General features: G+C 37.3%; 1 protein-coding gene across 1 annotated transcript in view; it reads right to left on the bottom strand.

The window, feature by feature from the left end:
- The window catches only part of TUSC3 (tumor suppressor candidate 3), a 100,476-nt gene extending 81,857 nt beyond the window's left edge, over nt 1-18,619 (bottom strand). The window contains exon 1 of the mRNA XM_062493526.1: nt 18,493-18,619. Within this exon, the coding sequence (XP_062349510.1) occupies nt 18,493-18,618 (126 nt within the window). The 5' untranslated portion in view covers nt 18,619. The remainder of the gene's footprint in view (nt 1-18,492) is intronic.
- Nucleotides 18,620-19,339: the final 720 nt, after the last annotated feature.

The following is a 19,339-nucleotide window of genomic DNA, read 5'->3' as shown; positions in this document are numbered from 1 at the left end:
TCTGCAGAACTTGGTATCAACCCCAGATGATCATTTCCTCAGGTAATTGATTAAAATGCTGTTTTAATCATTGTGTGAAATTAAGCATGAAATCTACTCAACCTCAGCAAGTGGACAGCCTTATTTTCTCATTCTTGCATAAACTGTAGCATATAATGCAACTTAAGATCATCAAGGAAGTTACCAATGACATTCTAGTGGTGTTACCACCATATAAATATGAACTCTGGTGTTGAAACTGGTGATAGTATAAGCACAATTTCTGAAAATACTTAATCCAATACAGTTACTTCAGGTAACTCATTAGACCACTTTGACAAGCAAAGATAGTAAGATAGATATGACAGACCACTGAACTGAATACTAATGGCTGCATGCATGCAAACTATGTTATCCAAAGAACAAATATTACTTTCAAGTAATATTAGCATATTTAAGTCATCCAGGGGACCAAGGAGGACAAAACTATGTTCAAATGCGCCAAAGAATTAAAAACCTGCACTAGTTTTAGAGAAATTGCACGAGCTCAAAAAAAAAAACCCCAAAATTTATCTTAATTCCGACTCAGAGGCTTCAGATGAAAACCCTACAAATTATTTGACTGGTTAGACATCTTCCCACTGTTGATTTCCTCAGGTTGTGGAAAATTTAACAGCTATGAAAGCATGACTTGCATTATTCATCTGGTCTAACTTTGAGATCTACAAATGGCATTTACAATGATAGCACCAAACTTCAGTGCTGAGCACTCTGATAAAACACTTGGCTAATATTCTAAAAAACTGCATCTAACCACCTTTCAAATACCCAAAGCCCAATGATCAACAAGTGGATCTAGTCTATCACTCTGCAGTGCATGTTTTGTTCTTCAATCAGCAGTGATATAAGAAATGGTTATCATTACCTATCACTGGTCTAGCCCTTGCCAGTATGATAGGAATGAGCAATAATATAATCAGCTAATTATTTCCTCATTTCTTTGTTCAAAACTTGCCCTCTCCTCATCAGCTTAGAATTGGTATTAATTTTCAAATGGTTGTCATTCTTCCCTCATCCCCCCTCATCACAGTACCCCAGGACTGTCCTGTAGAAGTGACCTTCACACTTTGCTCCCAAGAACACAGAGCAATCAGGTGGGTGAGTACAACATAGAGAAATACTGCACCATTAGTTTTTAATCACAGGAAATAAGCCATGTCATGCATAAACATACTTGTCTCTCTCCAGATGACTGATGGAAGATGATCAATACATTAGACTGAAAAATGACTTCTAGAATCATCTCATTCGAAACAGTCATGTGAGCCGAGCATCTCTTATTAGTTACTTCAAGATCTAATGACTACTCACTGCAGTACCATTCCTTTTATCAAGATGTAGTGTAGCTTCAATTAAAAAATGGTTTTAAAAATCATACATTCTTGATAGTTATTGTTTTTACAATTTTAAGTGTTGTAGAGGCCATCCCATTTAATGTTCACCTACAATATAAAACTTATACTATCTGAAAAACTGATTCAGTCTGATATGCCGTATCAGCTATTTGTGTGCATAGAAAGAACGAAACGTGTTTATCATAATAGTAACATACACGTCCAGTTTAGCAAATTTTAATATCTTCTAACTCAAACGGGCAATGCCCAATTTAAAGGTCAAACAATGACAGATTTACTCCTAGGTCAATATTACTTAATTACTCTCAGTCCCAGAAAGCTAAAACTTCATTCACAGTCTAAGACCATCATCAATTAAAGGGTCAGATATCAACCCAATTATCATTAAAGAAGTATGTGCTTCAGTAAGAGAATGGGCTCTTAAGCATCTGCAGAACAGAGGCCAATATTTGGTAGAGTCTTAGTGCAGTACACAGTGGGAAAAGAATGTTACTCTTAAGAATGCTGACCCGCTGTGAAGAACATGCTTCCATACTACCCTGGTTAAGATGCAAACAAATCCCCTCAACAGACAATAAAATCATCATTGCAATACAATTTGTGCATGGCAAAATATAGGTCTGATTACATAATAAGTTTGAATATAACTGATTTGGCAGTTTCACTTCATTCACTATTCATGGCTAAAAGATAGAAAAAAATACTTCAGGCCAGAAGCAACTCTTGTGAAAGAACAAATTAACTATGAAGCAAGGTAGCTGTAAACTCTTTTGAACAGTAACTCTACTCAGTAAGTTGAGAAGTATGTCAAATGGACAACACCACTCTAGATAGTAGGAGAGATGAAAAGCACCCACTCTCTTTGACAGCAAAACACTTGGCAAAGAAGATTAATAAAATAACACAGCATGAGCTGTAAGATTTGTCAATTCTCTCCCGATGCAGTTTTAACTACAGATGTAGATTCCTTAACAGCATAATTCTGCAAAGGTGCAAGACCTAGCTTTGATGAACCACTCGTAACTGAACATTCCTCATGGAGAGATCCATTAGAGGAAAACAGCTCAAGAAAACCAGAGCTGGTAACAGTAGAAGGTTGGAAGATTACAGGCTGGTGAGGAGATAACACTTCCCCTCTCTGGGTATCCATTTGCAGATGCTGTTAGAAAAATATTCCACAGGATTAGGTGAAATCAGACTGAATGAGTTAAGCCATTCTTAGCCATCTTATACTGAGATCCTAGATGATTTGATGTCATAAAGTATTCAAAGCACAAAGTAGCTTTAAACCACTGATCAGAGATGAATTAAAAAAAGAAAATATGTCTTCTGATTATCACAGTATGGCACACGATTTTCTGTTCTGGGAAGAGATAACATCTGAACCGTTTTCACACAACAGAACACAGCAACAGGACAAAAATCACTTCCATGAGGGCTCCTGCCAATAAATGGATAACAAGAGAGGCAACGATTAGAGCTTAATGAATGAGAATCAACCCTTTTATAGATCAGAGCAAAGAGTGATCATGATGAGATCAGAATCCATTACTAGCCTTATGTATTTCAGGGAACTGCAATAAGGACTGAAGCAAGAAAAATAAAAGCATTTAAAAGAGATCCTATCTGTTTTGACAGCATTGCACACCACGCCATTCCCTTTTTCTTGTCCAAGAATAGCAAAGTGTGAAGAGTTTATAGACCTAATTCATGCAGACTAGTTTGAATTTTCAGGGAAGAAATGCAGACTCCAAACCTGCAAGTCAGAATGAAGACCAGCAAGCCAAAAGCAAGGAACATATTAAATCTCAAAAACAAAAGGAGGTCACATAGAAAAATAATTATGCTGAGTCTCTGAGAACTACCACACTTTATGCCATGATTAGACAAGTCAAGTCCAACAGAATAACAATCTGGTTGAGTATCTGTAAAACTAAATGTCCTTTAGTATCTTATGGTTAGAAATACTAATTGGAGTATCTGAAGAATTTATCCTTGTAACTTCGCAGTGTTTGGAAAAAACAAGGAGAGCACATCACACACTTAAGTATATGCTAGCAATCAGAACAGTATCAGCAGGAATTTTCACAGAGAAAACCTGAATCACATGAAATAGCAACTGAGTACTTCCTTCTGCAGTGTGAGCTGCAAGATAACTTTCTCAAACAATGATTTATTAACCTGGAAACGAATGATTGATTTGAGGGTAAGTTTAAAAAGTTAAAAGCCAAAAAATAAATAATAAAAAAAGGAATTCTTAAATTTCTGTCTTTACTTGCGAGGGGTGTAGACCTGGAAGGAAAGCTCATATGAGGCAAATAACAGAATTAAGAACAAATACAGCATTCGGTCAACTCAACAATGGGAAGCAACTCAAACAGTGGCTGAAATAAGCTGAGGGGAACTAGGAGGAAGAAGAAAATAGTATCATCTAGGTTATCTTGAGTGCTGCCAACTGAGCCCATTTGAGTCCTGACAGGATATATTTGTATAAATACCAGCATTATATGCGCACACGGTCTCTGATTGTAGATAAATCAAACAAGTCAGAAGGCAAGAGAAAAGATGAGTACCAAATAATCAAATCAAAGCCTCCATTCCTTTCCACATTCGTCACCAGATATCACAACGATTACAGGTTTGCTTTCCTCTCCCATTCCAAAGAAATCCAGAGGGTTTTAAAGGAAAGAACAAAAGAAAAATTTCTAAACAATACAGATCTCTTCAGAGAGATCAAAATTTTACTCAACCTATTTTTGCACTTCATTCATCTCTTTCCTTAGAGGAGAGCAAAACATGACAATCTATCTTAGAACAACCGATACAAAACGGATTGTGGGAATACTTTTAAAATCCATCTGTACATACAAGAAGAGTAGAATATCAAAAAGAAGGAGACATTTAAAAATACAAAAATTATTGAGAAGAATGTTGCAAATATTGTAGAAAAGATGAAACTAAAGGCTATAAGGAAAAATATCTAGATAATCACAGAAGAGTGACATTATGTAAGAAGCATGATGAAGGAAAAACATCATATGAAGAAAAAGTAGAATCGGGGGAGTTACAACATGAATAAACAGATTGGAAGAAAAATAATGCAGTATTACACTGAAGGCATGAGACATACAACCTAATAAAGGAAATGAATATAGGCAGTCTGAAATTTGACTTTGAACAGACTAGAGAACAATTTTTGGCAGAAAATACATTCATAACTTTCCCCAGGGCATCCACAAATGTTCCAGGATGACGTCAGCTCTCTGAGTTGAGCAGGCTTTAAGTTTGCATCAATATATATGAATTTCTCTATTTCTAGAGAAAACAGAAAAAGCTAAGATAATAACAAAAACTAAAAAAAAAAATTAGGAACTAAATTATAATAATCAACCCACACACAAACAAAAAGCCCCCACCATTCTGGGATATAGGAAGGAAATAAGGAGAAATTTAGGCTAAACAGAATATGAATGTAGTCACAGGAAGAAGAAAAAAAGTAACTTTTCCTGTACCAACTTGAGTTTGCAGCTGGTGAATCTGCATTTTGTAAAAAAAAAAAAACCCAGATGGTTTAGAAAACAAGTTATACTTTGAAAAACAAAAGAAAAAACAGATGGAAAAGGCAATTAAAAACTGTACAAAGATGACCACAAATGTCAAAAATCTGCAGAATCCCTACCAGAGGAAGGATACAAGACTATAAGAGACAGGCCTACTATATCATGCTTTTTTCAGTAGTATTACAGCTAGAGCTGCATAAAATTAGAAAAATATGCACCCTTGCAGCCACACTTTTTCAAGACCATATGAAGCTGGCATTGTCCAAGTTTCAAAACACATGAGGGAAACTGGGGTTTCTTGACCATGTGCAACCATAAATATTTGATGGATTTCTATTATACATTCAGTTTGTTCTGCTTTCAGAAAATATCATAACATACAGAACTAAATTTAATAAATCCTTTTAAGTCTAACAGACTTTTGCAGATTGACAAAACCTATCATGAGCTCTTACAGCACTTTTTTTCTAAAATTAAACTTACTAAATTTGACATATTATTTGCTATTAAGAAAAGCACAGAGCACATAAATACTTGTTCCAATAAGAATTCAAGAGAATTTATTTTGCCATACCTCAAAAATATCAACAAAAAAAAAAAGAGAGAGAGAGAAAAAAAAACAATGTATACCCCTTTCTTTGCTATGAAATGGAAAAAGCAAGAAAAAAGGGAAGTACCAACCTTTACAGTTTACAAAATGGACAAGCAACCAAAGAAATTACACAGGAAATCAGTTACATATCTAACCAGTGAATTCAAATTCCTGAAGTGTGCAGATGACTTTAGCATTAGGGGCAGTCCTATCAATGTCTCTCTCTCAAGCTCATAGGGTAAGACAGCAATTTTTTTTCTTCTACAAGGATTTCACAAAGTACTGCCTTGTTTCATTGCTTCATATGAAATTAATGAAAGCCCACTTTGGTTTCAAGGTCAATTCTTCCAGAATGAAGAAATTACTTGAAATGTTTTTTCTCAAAAATTTCAGTCAACCTGCCTCTCTAAAGAGAAGTACAATTTTAGGATATTAACAGTAATTATCAAGGACAATCAAAATTATATACAGCACTTTACATGGTGAACAGTAACAACATGATCCAGACAATTTAATGAACAACCTCCTATCAGACCAGAAAGTGAAGGCTACAAAGCAAAGCATGGAAACTAATAAAAATCCCACTTCACATTAAGGAAAATTCACATTTTCTCTCCTTGACAGAAATAGCAAATTGTAACACAAATGTTCATATGACACAACTATTTAATCACTAAAATTTGGATTCAAGTTCAAACTGTTGATTTTTCCTTCTTTCTTTTCAGGATATGCAAAACCATCCTTTTCCTTCTTTTTCTTATGATAAAACATTTCAGTAATGAGATTTTACAAGCAATTTCAGAAAGCCAGAAAAGTAGGCAGTAGAGAAAGTTTTAAAGGCATCACAATTAACTGAGTGCAAGCTTCACTTTGTAAAATTAGGGAATTTGTATATTACAGCCATTACACCTATTTTAATGTATGTTTCAGAGTACTATGTCTCCTAATACTTCTTTCAAACTCTTCATCACAACTCATGGTCATTGTGAGAGAAATCTTCATCTACTTTCACATTATTTCACTGTCATTTCATTGCTAATGATTATTCATCAATTCTTTGCCACCTCTGACATTCACTCTCCTGACACTTTATTGTCAGAGTTTCCCAGCAAATTCTGTTTCTCAAGAGGCAAAAACACACACATAAATATGACAGAGCCACCAAGTTTAGCATTTTTCCTCGTGCCTAGTACCTCAGCATTTTCAAACAACAAAACCTTTTACCTCTCTCAGCCACCCACATGAGATTCTGGCACACTTGCCATTTACCCACACATGAAGAAACAGAAACAGTTTCCTGAGCAGGAATTCCTTTAACCAGAATACTACATTTCCAGTAAGTTCATTAGAAGAGAAAGTTCATTAGAAGACATAGCATGGTGCTAAGTTAATGAATGGATTCAGTGGTTCAACAGGAGGTAGACAATCTCCACTGCCAGATAAAGCACTTAATCCTTTTAATACAAAATAATTACTTTGCACTTTTAGGCCTGTTTCTGAGTAGTTTAAGGGAAAAAAACTATTCAAGTACACCAGCACATAATTTTCATCTAATAAAAAAAAATGTGATTAGTTAGACTAAAGCAGAAGTTCATTGTAGAATATTAAATCATGACAGTACAAGTACAAGCAGTCAGGAAGCTTTAATGCAAAACATAACAGTTTAAATATGTTAAGAAAGTGCTATTTAAACACCAATACTCAGCATTCTTTTCTATGCTGAAATCTAAACATTTAGGTACCTTATAGTGAATGACTCAATAACTCACACTGAGGAAACTGGAATTAATGTCTATGTTAGAAAAATAAAAATATGATGTGCTTACCAAAATTGTATTTCACATTCATAATATCATGAAGTCTAAATTTTTATATTCTGAAATTAGCTTCTAAAATCCACAAGAAACTGAATTTTTAATTCTATGCATTTTTCATTCTTAGAAAAAGTGACTATAATGGAAGCCAGCTAAAAGTGTCTCTCTAAGCCCATTTCAAAGCACATTTTTAAATTTTTTTGTAGAGTCCAGATTCAGTGTAAAGACTTGAGTAAAAATGTGTTTTCTCCAGAATATTTTTACTATCAAAACAGTTCATTAGATCCAGGAAAAATTCCATTTTCACTTGGGAGAAGTACTGACATCAAATTACTTTTGAAAACAAAGCTGCTGTATCAGCTAATGAACTCGTAATTTTCTCCGTCACAGACAAGCAAGCATGAGTTCTGCATGACAGCACAATGCATTCCTTGCTCAAAAAAACTGATGTTGCTATAACTGAACAGCTTCAGCTAGATTTTTCAATCACTTAAGACACATGCTGAAAGAGAAATACATGGACACAACCATAATGGTATCACTTTAATACGATAGGACAAAAAAAAATGCAAGATTAAAATTCTATTTGCTATGATTCTATGTGTCATCTGAATATGCAATATATACTTGAATTTACAACCTATCTAACATTACTCACTTGAGGCTCTTGTAAACTGAACATACCTAAGGTGTCATCATATCTATCCTAACTTTATGAAGGGGATTAGGAGGGAAGTATTCAGTTCTTACACAGGTGGGATCATCTTCATCAGTACTGCTACTGATGGCCCTACAGGTGGCTAAAGCTCCAATACTAACATAACAGAATTCTACAGTGGGGTGACTTTAGGCTTCATTGCTTTCTGGTGTAGCTCACTTGCTAATATGTTTTCTACAGTATAAAAAAATTTGCACTAAAATTAATCAGCTTTAGTGTCTCTCTTCTCATTTGTAATTTCATTAAAGCAAAGTGAAATAACGTGGTATTCAACCACCTGTAAATTAAATCATTATAATCTTGTGCTATACTCTTTTGCATGGTATCTGTAGATGCAATGAGGTACTTATATTAATCCACACAGAGCAGTTAATTGAGGAATTTAGATCTACAGCAAACGAATAGAAACCAGAGTGGGCAATTTTAAAGTTGAACAAGCTTCTCCTGTCTGCTATCAGGTACTTAGAAAACATACATAGATTTTGTGTAATCTCCCCTTGCTTGGATATTACATTCTTGTAATATCCAAATGGCCTGGAATACTGGAAGAAAATTGCAGATTTGAGAACATCTATGTTCCCACCATGACCTCTATTACCTTCAAGTACTCCAGGGCTGGCTCTCTGAGCACTGGGCGTAGTGCACTCTATACTTGGTTCTTTCAGCTATCTCCACTGCCACAGAAAGTTACAACTGAGAAGGTGACAGCTGCTTAAACAGAGAAAGCAAGTGTACAGAGGTCATCCTAAAAACCCCTCACTACTTTAAAGTAACCTTGATTTCTTTCACTGCCCTCCCAACTGGTTTGGCAGGCAGTACTCATGTCCAGATGGTGGACAAGTAAACCTATTTGAACAGATTGTATTACAATGTTTTACACTGAACAGTTATTGGATTAAATATATAAATAGCTGTGAGAACCCAGGACTTTCCTCTTTCAAATGATCATGATTCAGCTAGAAAATTATCTTCCTTCTTGTCACTCCTCTGTTGCCCAGTGAATTCTGCAACATTCTCCAAATCTGTGTTGGGGTAAGAGGACAGTTTAGAGTGCAAACAATGCTCTAGAGGAGGAAAACAACTGATATACTTCAGAGCAGGGACTTCTAAAATTAACACAGTAATGAAGATCCTCTTAAGAGGGTCCAAGTACCCAAAGGAACAGATAGACAAGTGTTCAGGGTACTTATTTGAAGCAGCATAAAATTCCCCAGAAATCAAATTAATATCAACATCTCTCACCATATCAGTTTCCCAGACATGCTTTAACCACAATTCTAATGTAGAAAAGGCTGGAATGTCACATTTGATTGAAAATTTAACTCCTATTGTGACATGTTCATAGCATCCAATGACTTAAGGAAGCTTAGTTTCTGTGCACAGGATGGGCTAAAATACAACATGTCAAACAGATGAGGACGGTCCTTTCTTTATGTACTAAAGTAGAACTTCAGGTGAATATTACTTTTAAATAAATTGCATTATGTTAGCAGCCTCATGAACCAATATGCAGTTACATGAAGGCACTTTAAAGTTTTACTCTAAAACCTACATTCTCCATGAAGTCTGGTTAAAGCACTTTGATCATTTACAGCACCTAGATTTACAGACAAAAACCCACAGATGTCAACACCAAGACAAACACTGTTTCATCTAGACCAATGCGTGCACATATATGTGTGTGCATATACAGGCACACACCCCCACATCTTCACTGACTGATTTATTCAGCTTACAGGAAATGAAAAAAGGAAAAAGCTTACAATGCATTTGAAGTGGAAAATGATTAGCAATGCCCCTGACAGACTACAGGGAGAAATTTTCAGATCCCTTGAAGTTGCAAAATAGAGCTTAAAGAGTAGCTAGGAAATTTGGTAAAAAGAATGAAAAATAAACAGTAGATTCCAACTGTAGCTGGAACCAGTGGATAAACAGATAATGAGGAACCCGAGTGGTTTTGTGGCAGTTACGTTATCAAGAAAAAACAGCACATGCCCTAAGAGAAATTCAAGGCAAGGTCACTTACAATTTTGGAGTCTCTCAGTGAATACAACCACCTTTAGATGATCCTCTAAGACCATAAAACGACTTCCAGAGAGAAGACATGTAAATTCATCGTAGGAAAAGTGATGCTTATGTATTAGCTTGAAAATATGTTGTAGTGAAAATGTATGGTCATGATGGCATAAACACCCCATTGTAAAAATTCATGATATACATTCAATAAGAGGAAAAATCCCCCAAATGTGGGCAGCACTGTAATAAAGAATGCCTGCTTTATAATACTTCAAATTGTCCTAGAAAGATTATTCTCTGGTTGATTTCAGTATCACCCCAAAACCAAAAAAGCATAAAGAAAATAAAAAACAATTATAATATCTAAAGTCTGTCCAGCAGATATCAATAACTATCTTTTCCTTTAAACAAACTGCCCACTAAAGAAGTTAGTCCACTGCTACCAATTAATAAGAGAAATGAAAAGAACAAAATATTTTAAGGTACAATTTGAACCACTGAAGCAAAACAGACAAAACAGCTACAATTACCAACAAAAGTTTAAGCAGTATTACCCAAAAATAACTCTCCAACTTTATAGTTAAAATAAACATATTCCTCAGCATAGTGCAGAAAAACTACTGCAATATAACAATTCATTATACTAAACAGACTCTTAATGGACAGCAAAGTTCTGAGTTAAAGGTCTAACTTCAGATTCAGAATACACCCCAGCCACTGACAAGATCTGACAAACAAAATGTATGAAAAAGTCTGAATGTATATGTATGACCTGAAAACAGGAAAATATAATGAGAACTAGCAAATTAATTACCTGAACAACTGTTAATTATTTTTTATTAAAAACAGGCTGTGTCAAGAGACTTCACAAAACAACCAAATTAACCAAAATACTTAGTATAAATTATAAAAAAAAAAGTCCAAGAAAAGAACCTTAAACTATAAATGGGAATTTCACAGTATTACCTAAACTTCTGATTGACAAGCTTAAAAATCTCCACTGAAGAGATATTTACATGGCTCAGACATGAATACGTACACAGTGAAATCTCAAAAAGCTAAACAGAAATGTCAATATCCAAGATTCAGTAGACTATCATAACTGGCCTTTTTAATGGCAATTGGATAATGAAAGCAGCTGAACAAGCTAATTTTGTAATAGTAGACAGCAACAGTGATCTGAAACTATGAAAAAGCCAAAGTAAAAGCAGAGTAGAATATGGTTTCTATCCTTCAAGCAGCAGATGCTACAGCCTATAACCTTGAGCAGCTCTGTGAGCTCAAAATGTCATTCCAGAGGGACTGCATAACTGCAATTACCACTTATGTTATGAATCTGATATATTCTGTGCAACACAGCCTAACACTGCTAAGCTTAATGACCAGTTCATTTGAACTTCAAAAATTAGTTGCTTTAGATTCAGCAGCAAACAATGAGAAAAAGTAATGGAATGGCATAGTTAGGCTAAAGACTGTAACTGCTTAAGAAGAGATTATGAACTTGGGGTATCCCACAATGGTATTATCAGATACAGTCATGAGAAAAAGTAAAATCTTAATAGCAAATCCTATTAGGTGGGAGAACAGTCTGTCCAGAGAAATGCTGCAAGTCCTGCCACTGCTTTAGCAGTTATGAAGAAGTGTTTTCCTGAAGAAGCCTGCAATAGCAAGGGTACAAATCTTTTCCATGTCACAGAACTATCTTCTGTAACCAAATTATTGCCAGGCATTTTTTTTGAATTTTGTCAGAAGCAATCCACTCAATGCATGTATGGATTTGTTTACCTACCTTAGAATATGAAGGACTTGTGATATTCACACATAAAAATATGAGCTTCCCTGTCTGAAGTGTAGCTTTCAGGTTCACTTTAAAATATCTTTCCATTTGGTTAATGGCAGTCCCTCATTACTGAAAGTTGTAACCAAAAAATAGCTATTATATTTCATATGTACAAAAAATGAATAAGATATTAGTATATATTTTTATAAAACCTCATAGCATTTGATGAAAAGAAAACTTTTTTTTGTAATTTTAGCATCCCTCAGATTTATTAGAGCAAGAGAACAAGAACTAAACCAAATACCAGGCAAAGGTCCTTTAGTTTCACCATTATCTTAGCCAATAAAATGTGACCTTGAAAACACTTTTAAAAATTAAGCGAATAAATCTGAAGACCCAAACCAATATCCAAAAAACCGGTGCTTTCCCATTCCAAATTTACTGACTGATTTTACCAGAGCAGGTAGAACTCAAGCAGATATAATCTGTATTTTCCATGTGGTTGCACAGGATGTGCTGTATAAATGGTTATAGAACAGAACAGGGGAAAAGATCAATTATGTCACTGACCTGTCTTATGACAGCAAGGATGCCAAACAGAGACATTTGGGACAGAAAAGTTTCAGGAATCCAATCACAAAATGCTATCAGGCCACTATAAGCATCCTTGATTTCACTTACTGTATGCAGTCACTGCAGTTTTTTATACAGATTGGTTAAAGCCAGAACTGCTAGTCAATCTTGCCAAGTTTTTGCAAAACTTTAGTTAATTAGAAATAAAGGAGAGAGGGATATGGATGCTTTATGCGGTTGTAAGAAAACAGCAGAAAATAAGGAATTCTTGCAAACTTTTTTTCTCTATGTTGTCCCTATTCTTTTTAGGACAAAGTAGAGAAAAACATTTAGAATTACATTTAAGGAATCTTATATTTTCAGGCATGGCTCAGAACTGTTATTTCACTTCAAATCCAGAACACTTATTTTAAAGCTTTAAGCAGTGTTCGAAAAAAACTCTCTTTAACAATAGTTCAGATATCCAATTACACAAATACATATAAAATATCCACTTAAAATACATCTTTAAAATGGCTTGAAGGCAAATCTACAGCCAGGCCTGAGTCTGCCTCCACAGATTCAATCTTCACCACATTTCAATTTTTAATATAGTTTTTAAAGAGGAGTCTGTAATTGCTGTAACTGTCAAACACTTTCATGCATCTTATGTCAAAAGCAAAAACATGCAGTGCTCCACAGTCTGGGGAACCCAGAATTTTCACAATTACAAGATACCAAGAAGGCTTTATATTCAAGTTTAATGTTAAACAGAATTTTAGTAGACCAAGAGAAGAAACTTAAATTTCAATTATCACTATGTTTTTTAAATAGTATCAGAGATTCTGTTAAAGGAAGAATTTATTTCTTAAGCTATATGTGAAATTGAATATATGTTAAACATTCCCCATTCATCACAAATCTCTTTTCCTCTTTTCTTTTTCTCTGCTTGCTCTACCATGTTTCCTAAGATTTCTCTCAATTAAATACACATGCAGAACATTGATCAGAAGAAAAGAATGTTACAGATCATGGAAAACAGCACCAAGTGATAGAGCAAGAACCTTAGTACTATTCTTTCAATTTTGGAGCAAGACCAAGGACAGCAGGTTTTGCTGGCTCTAGCTCTGAATTGCTACCTTTATGGTGAACCACTACCAGAAATTAGATGGGAAAGACATTTTAAAGTGGAAGATGCCATTCCGGCTGCAACATGATAATAATAACTGTGAATGAACAGAACAGGCTCACTATGAAAACCTAAAGGAAAACAAAAACACATGGTGCAGAAACAAGGGGATAGTGCCAATCTATCCCAGTTAATTGCAAATAAAACAGAAAAGTATGCTCAGATTCTGAAGATTCTCTCAGAAAAAATATTATACTTAATACCTTAAGCCGTAAAAAAATACACAGTTACTTCTATTTATTTTTTAAAAACCAACCAACCAAACAAACAATAATCTGTTCTTTATGGCTATGATGAAGACAAGGAATAACAGGCTGAAAAATGTAGGCCTTGAACACACAGGTTAAATCTTTAGGGGGAAAGAAAAAGACAGAAGTTGTAGAGTCAGCACCATTAAAGACTTCTGCAGGCACAGCACATACATATTTGTCAGGAATAATAGAAGTATGGCTGAGCTTTGGGATAAAATATCAGTTAGATTGTCCTTCCAACTCTATCTCCCACAATTTCCCACAACTGCCATAACTTCTACACCCAGCTGAGGAAATGAGACAGAGAGAAAAAGGTAACGAACTGAAATAGATACATGAGTCTTGAAATATTTTAAAAATAATCACAGCAAACTAAGACATCACAGAACCTTGCCTTACAGAAGAGTAAAATTATTACAATATTTTTATATGTCTTCTGAATTTTTTAGCAGACTCACGCTCAACAAAATACTTACACATGAAGAAAGCTTCTATGTTGATCTAAACAGATACCATCCCTATGTCAGATTTAGCAGTAATGACAAACTACCTGCAGAAAAAGTTACTCAAATTGCATATCAGTGGTTTAACTAAGCTTCTGAGCCACCCACCTGAAAATGGAAAATAAACATTAATCTCTATGAGAAATGCTTTTAATATTGCAAACCAAATGTTCTCTTTCTGTGTGTTTCAGTCACAAAAAGTCTGTAACAGCAAGTCAAGCAGCATAATTCAAAGTGAATTAGTCTGATTCCTTTAATTTTTTTAATAGTTTAACCCACCTCAAATTTGCATAAGACATATAAAAAGCATTGAAAGGTTTGGGAACAGAAAATGCATGTATGTTAATACAGTCACCTCAAATTCTGGGGAAAGAGTCATTATTTTCTCTTATTATGCATACAGTTTCCAACACAACAGTCCTCCAGTATTTAGTTGTTACTTCACAACCAGTAACTTTTCACTTTTTTTTTTAACTTTACTTTTTACTTTAAATACAGGTACTCTTCAGTACCAGAACTAAAATCATAGAAGCAGGCCTTTCAAAACTAGTCAGCTTCTAAGTGTGAGCTATGGGGGAAAGCTGCAGTGCCATTCTTCATCTCATTTTCAAATTAGACATTCCAACGTTTTCTATTTATCTCCTCATTTGTGAAGGCTGTCATGAATGTCCATCATATGGGAAAGGTACAGCAAGATTAACGAAAAGCAATAGGAATGTTTGTGTGTTTATAAGTTAATGAAGTCATTCTAAAAATAACTTCCATGAAACCAGATGACTAATACTCTATGAATTTAAATTATTTCCAAATAGGTCTTTCAATTCTTGCAGATTTGATCAAATTTAAAACCAAACCTAGCACTTCTTAGTAATTTGTCAGAGAATACAGTTTCTTTCATTATCATTAAGAATATTTTACTGTATAGGAGTAGGTATTTTAGCAATTTAAAAACTTGCATATTTTCTAAGTACAGATTTAATGTAGTATTTTAAAATGAACACAGAAATTTATACCAATATTTTCCAGCTTCCCTAGTTATTTCTGCTAGCATCAAGTCTTTCAGAAATATCTAATATCTTAACTCAGTCCTCTCCTTCCTGCAAAGTCATCTCCACCTCTTCCAGGCTGATACAACTGATCCAGACATCTCCAATCATTCAGACTTTATGCATACCTTTCTATGCAATCAACACTTAAAAAGATAAAATAATAAAAAATTAAATCATTGTCTTCACCAAGAATACCTTCCTTAAGATTTAACTCCAACATCTCAAGTTCTTGTAATTTTGAAGCACTTTTTAAGTAATCAGGTCTTTTTAAAAAAATTTGATTGGGAAAGCAGTTTCTTCTCTCTAGTCCTTTACCTCTCTTGCTGGACAACCATGTCAACAAAGACACACACAAAGCACAGAGAAGAGAAGAAACTGAAATGTGAGGTGGTTTTATCTCATGAGATGCACATTTCAACCCCAATACATTAGCTTTTCTCTTGCACCATTCACTTTGAAACAATTCACTGTGTGTTCAACCATTTTTTCAACTTTCAAAAAAAAAAAAAAAGCTATGTCAATCTTACCAGTCTTTGTATAGAAAATCTTCGGTTCACTTGACACATTTAACTTCCATCACCTTTGCCTGTTACCACTGTCTTTCTGGACAGTGGTATGAACAGCAGTTTTCTGAGGCACTCTTTCAACTCACACAATTTTCCTCAAAACAGTTTTAAAATGTTATTTCCAAATGTCTTACTCTAAGTACAAGTTTAATTTTTCAAATACAGATGTTTTCCTCATTATATAAATTAGGTAAGGTACTACAGCTTTTAACATGAAGGTTATAGGCAAGAAGAGTCAGACTTTAGCTCTAACATATACAACACAGACAAATACAATGTATAAAACCCTGAAAATAAACAAACAAGTTACACTCTACTTTAAGCTTGCATTTAAAGTGAAGCAAGCACTTACAATATTGCATTAGTTTCTGTAAAGATGCAGTCATAGATACACTATGCCCACATAAACCCAAGGGTTTGTCTGTATGAGCAGTCCATTGTGTTAAAATCAGAATATTAAACAGGAATGAAAAATGGCAGCAAAAACATCCAGAAGACTAGGACGTTTTAGTTTAAATCAGTTAAAAATGAAAATACTGAATAACAAGCTTTATTGAGGAGAAACACCTGCTCGAAGTGTAGTACCAAATAGGTGGACAAAAAAACAACCATTTCCATCTTTTTATGTACCACCTCCCCAGCAGGACTGGGAAACTTTCTAAAAAGTAGTTGCACACGCCCATTTTAATTTGCCATTATTTACTTCTTAGGAAAAGGATTTCACTTAAAAGAAAGATTATTGCAGCTATCTTGATAGCACAGCTGGCACTCCACATGAAAGTGTCAACAAAAGTTGCAGTGCCAGCACATCACAGCAAGAGACAATCAAGTGTCAAAGATTAAACACATTTTATTAAGAAAACCTAATAAGTTAAAGTTTTGAAAAGAAGTTAGTTATAGCAGCAGAAGGGCAATACATTTACTGCTTACTCATTCCAGAGAGAGCTGAAAAGACAATGAATGCTTAGAGTGAAGGTGTTCATTTTCCACAATGACATCCAAGGGATTTACTTCAATGATCTACTTATCTTGCTAAAACCACAGTCAGACCATTATTTAGATACTTAAATAAGAATTTTACATACTAACTTTGGCCTTGTAAAATCATAGAATATTGTGAGTTGGAAAGGACATAATGATTTGGAAGTGACATTGAGTCCAACTCCCAGCTCCACACAGGGCAATCTAAAAGTCAAACCATATACACAAAAATGTTGTCCTTACATCTCATGAACACCTACAGGCTTGGGGCAATGACCACTGCCCTGGGTACCTTGCTGTGTGCCCAAGCATGCTCTCAGGATCTCTTTGCTAATATCACATCTGAACTACCCCTGAAGTAGATTTAAGCCATTCCTTCCACTCTTGTCACTGGATACCTGTGGGAAGACATCCCTGACATTTTCCATCTTTGGCCTATAAGCCTTAATAACCTACATAGTTCTTTAAAGAAAAACAAAACAAGCAAACCCCAAAAATTTTGACCATCCTTCTCTTTGTCTGAGCTGCTAGTTCAGAGAAAGAATCAGCTATAAAAACTGTTCCTTTCTTCTCCTCCACCAGCACAAAACACAAGTCTTCCCCAAAACACTAAGAGATGTAAAAAACCAAACAAACAAACAAATCTATAGTTTGGTTAAAAGCTAACTCCTCCTATAAATGAAGTTACAGTGAAACTGTGATGACACTACTGGGTGGCCTAGCACTTGGTATGCAAAAGCCTGGCCTGAAATCTAGGGCAACCTAAGAAGAAAAGTGTAACCAGATCTAGTAGCATTGAAATCTGGAAAAGACAAGTATACACACTACACATTTTTGCACATTAGTCTATTTAAATACAAAAGTTGGTGACGGTAAGCTGCCGATATGAATATGAATTAAAACCGGTCCCTCCTCCACACCTCTCTTACCCAGAGGACACCTCGAAGAGAGGACCAGCACCTACACCTGCACTCACACACACACCTGCTGCCATCGCTTTGGTGCAACGTTTTTAACTCTGGGCATTTCATCCCGTGGGCACCACGAACACGGGATTTAACTTCGACCTCCCGCGGGCTCCCCGTCCCGTTTGTCCGCCAGGCCCCCTTGGCGCGGAGCAGACGGGAGCCCAGCCCAGCCCTGCCCGGCGCAGGAGGGCGGCCCGTGCCCCTCTTTGCTCGGAACCCGTCATTTCAAGGCCCACGACAGCGCAGGGCACGGGCCTGGGCAGGAGCAGCGCGCTGGGGACCGCGATCCCGGCGTGCGCCCCTGCGCTCCCGCTGCCCTGGAGACGCCGCCGCCGCCGGCCATCGCCTCCCGAACGGGGCAGGGGCAGCGGCTGCTCGGCGCCTCCCGGCCCCCGCCAGCGCCCCGCTCGGGGCTGGGGAGGCAGAGGGGCCGGCGGAGCGCCGGGCAGGCCGGGCGGGGGGCGCCGAGCGGACGGGGACGCGGGGACTCCGGAGAGGGAGGCAGCGCGACAGGGCAGCCTCGGGCGGGCGCGATGGCGAAAGAAGCGAACGTCTCTACCTCCTTCTTTTTCTGTCCTCCCCCGAGCTGTCCGCAGAGGAGGAGCAGGAGCAGGAGCAGCAGGGGGAGGCAGCCCCCGGCCGGCAGGTGCGGCAGCCGCCCCGCTGCCCCGGCACCCAGCGCCATGTTCCGCCCCCGCCGGCGGCACCTGCCGCACCGCCACGCCGAGCCGGCCCGCGCCCGGCCAATCGCAGCGCCCCGCGGCGCGGCGCCGCCTGGGAAATGTAGTTCTGCGGGGGCGGGCAGCGCTCGGCTCTGCGCGGGTGCCGCGGGCAGCGCTGGTGCCCGGCCCGGCCCGATCGGATCCGGGAGGTTTTGCCCGGTTTTGCCCGGCCCGGCCCGGCCCGGCCCGGCCCGGCCCGGCCCGATCCGATCCGGGAGGTTCTGCACGGCCCCCGGAGGGGGGGGGGGGCGGGGGTTGGTTCTGCCCGGCCCCCGGGGACTGGGGGTTCTGCCGGGTCCCGGGAGGTTCTGCCCGGCCCCGAGGGGTTCTGCTCGGCCGGGCTCACAGCTGCGCTGCTGCTCCCGACTGCCTGCAGCGCATAGTGCAATCCTCAGTCGAGACTAAAACAGGGCAAAATACCAAAAGCCCCACCAAAATCCGACCCAAACCATAAAGATTTCTTTCTTACTTGTTTATGCACACACACTTTTCAGATTTCATTATGCACACACAAAGCCATCTTTGCAGATAGTAATATTAATGCAATATTCTGATACAATTATACCGTGTTTAATTTCCAGAGCATTAACTGTGCAGCTCTAAATTGATAATCTGATTCATGATACAGTCCTCAAATCGGTGATTGTGTATTTCTTGAAAGTGCACACTGCAGTGCACAGGATA

The sequence above is a fragment of the Cinclus cinclus genome, chromosome 5 (assembly GCF_963662255.1).
Source record: "Cinclus cinclus chromosome 5, bCinCin1.1, whole genome shotgun sequence".
NCBI classification, from domain to species: domain Eukaryota; kingdom Metazoa; phylum Chordata; class Aves; order Passeriformes; family Cinclidae; genus Cinclus; species Cinclus cinclus.
This window is presented reverse-complemented; position numbering and strand designations above follow the sequence as displayed.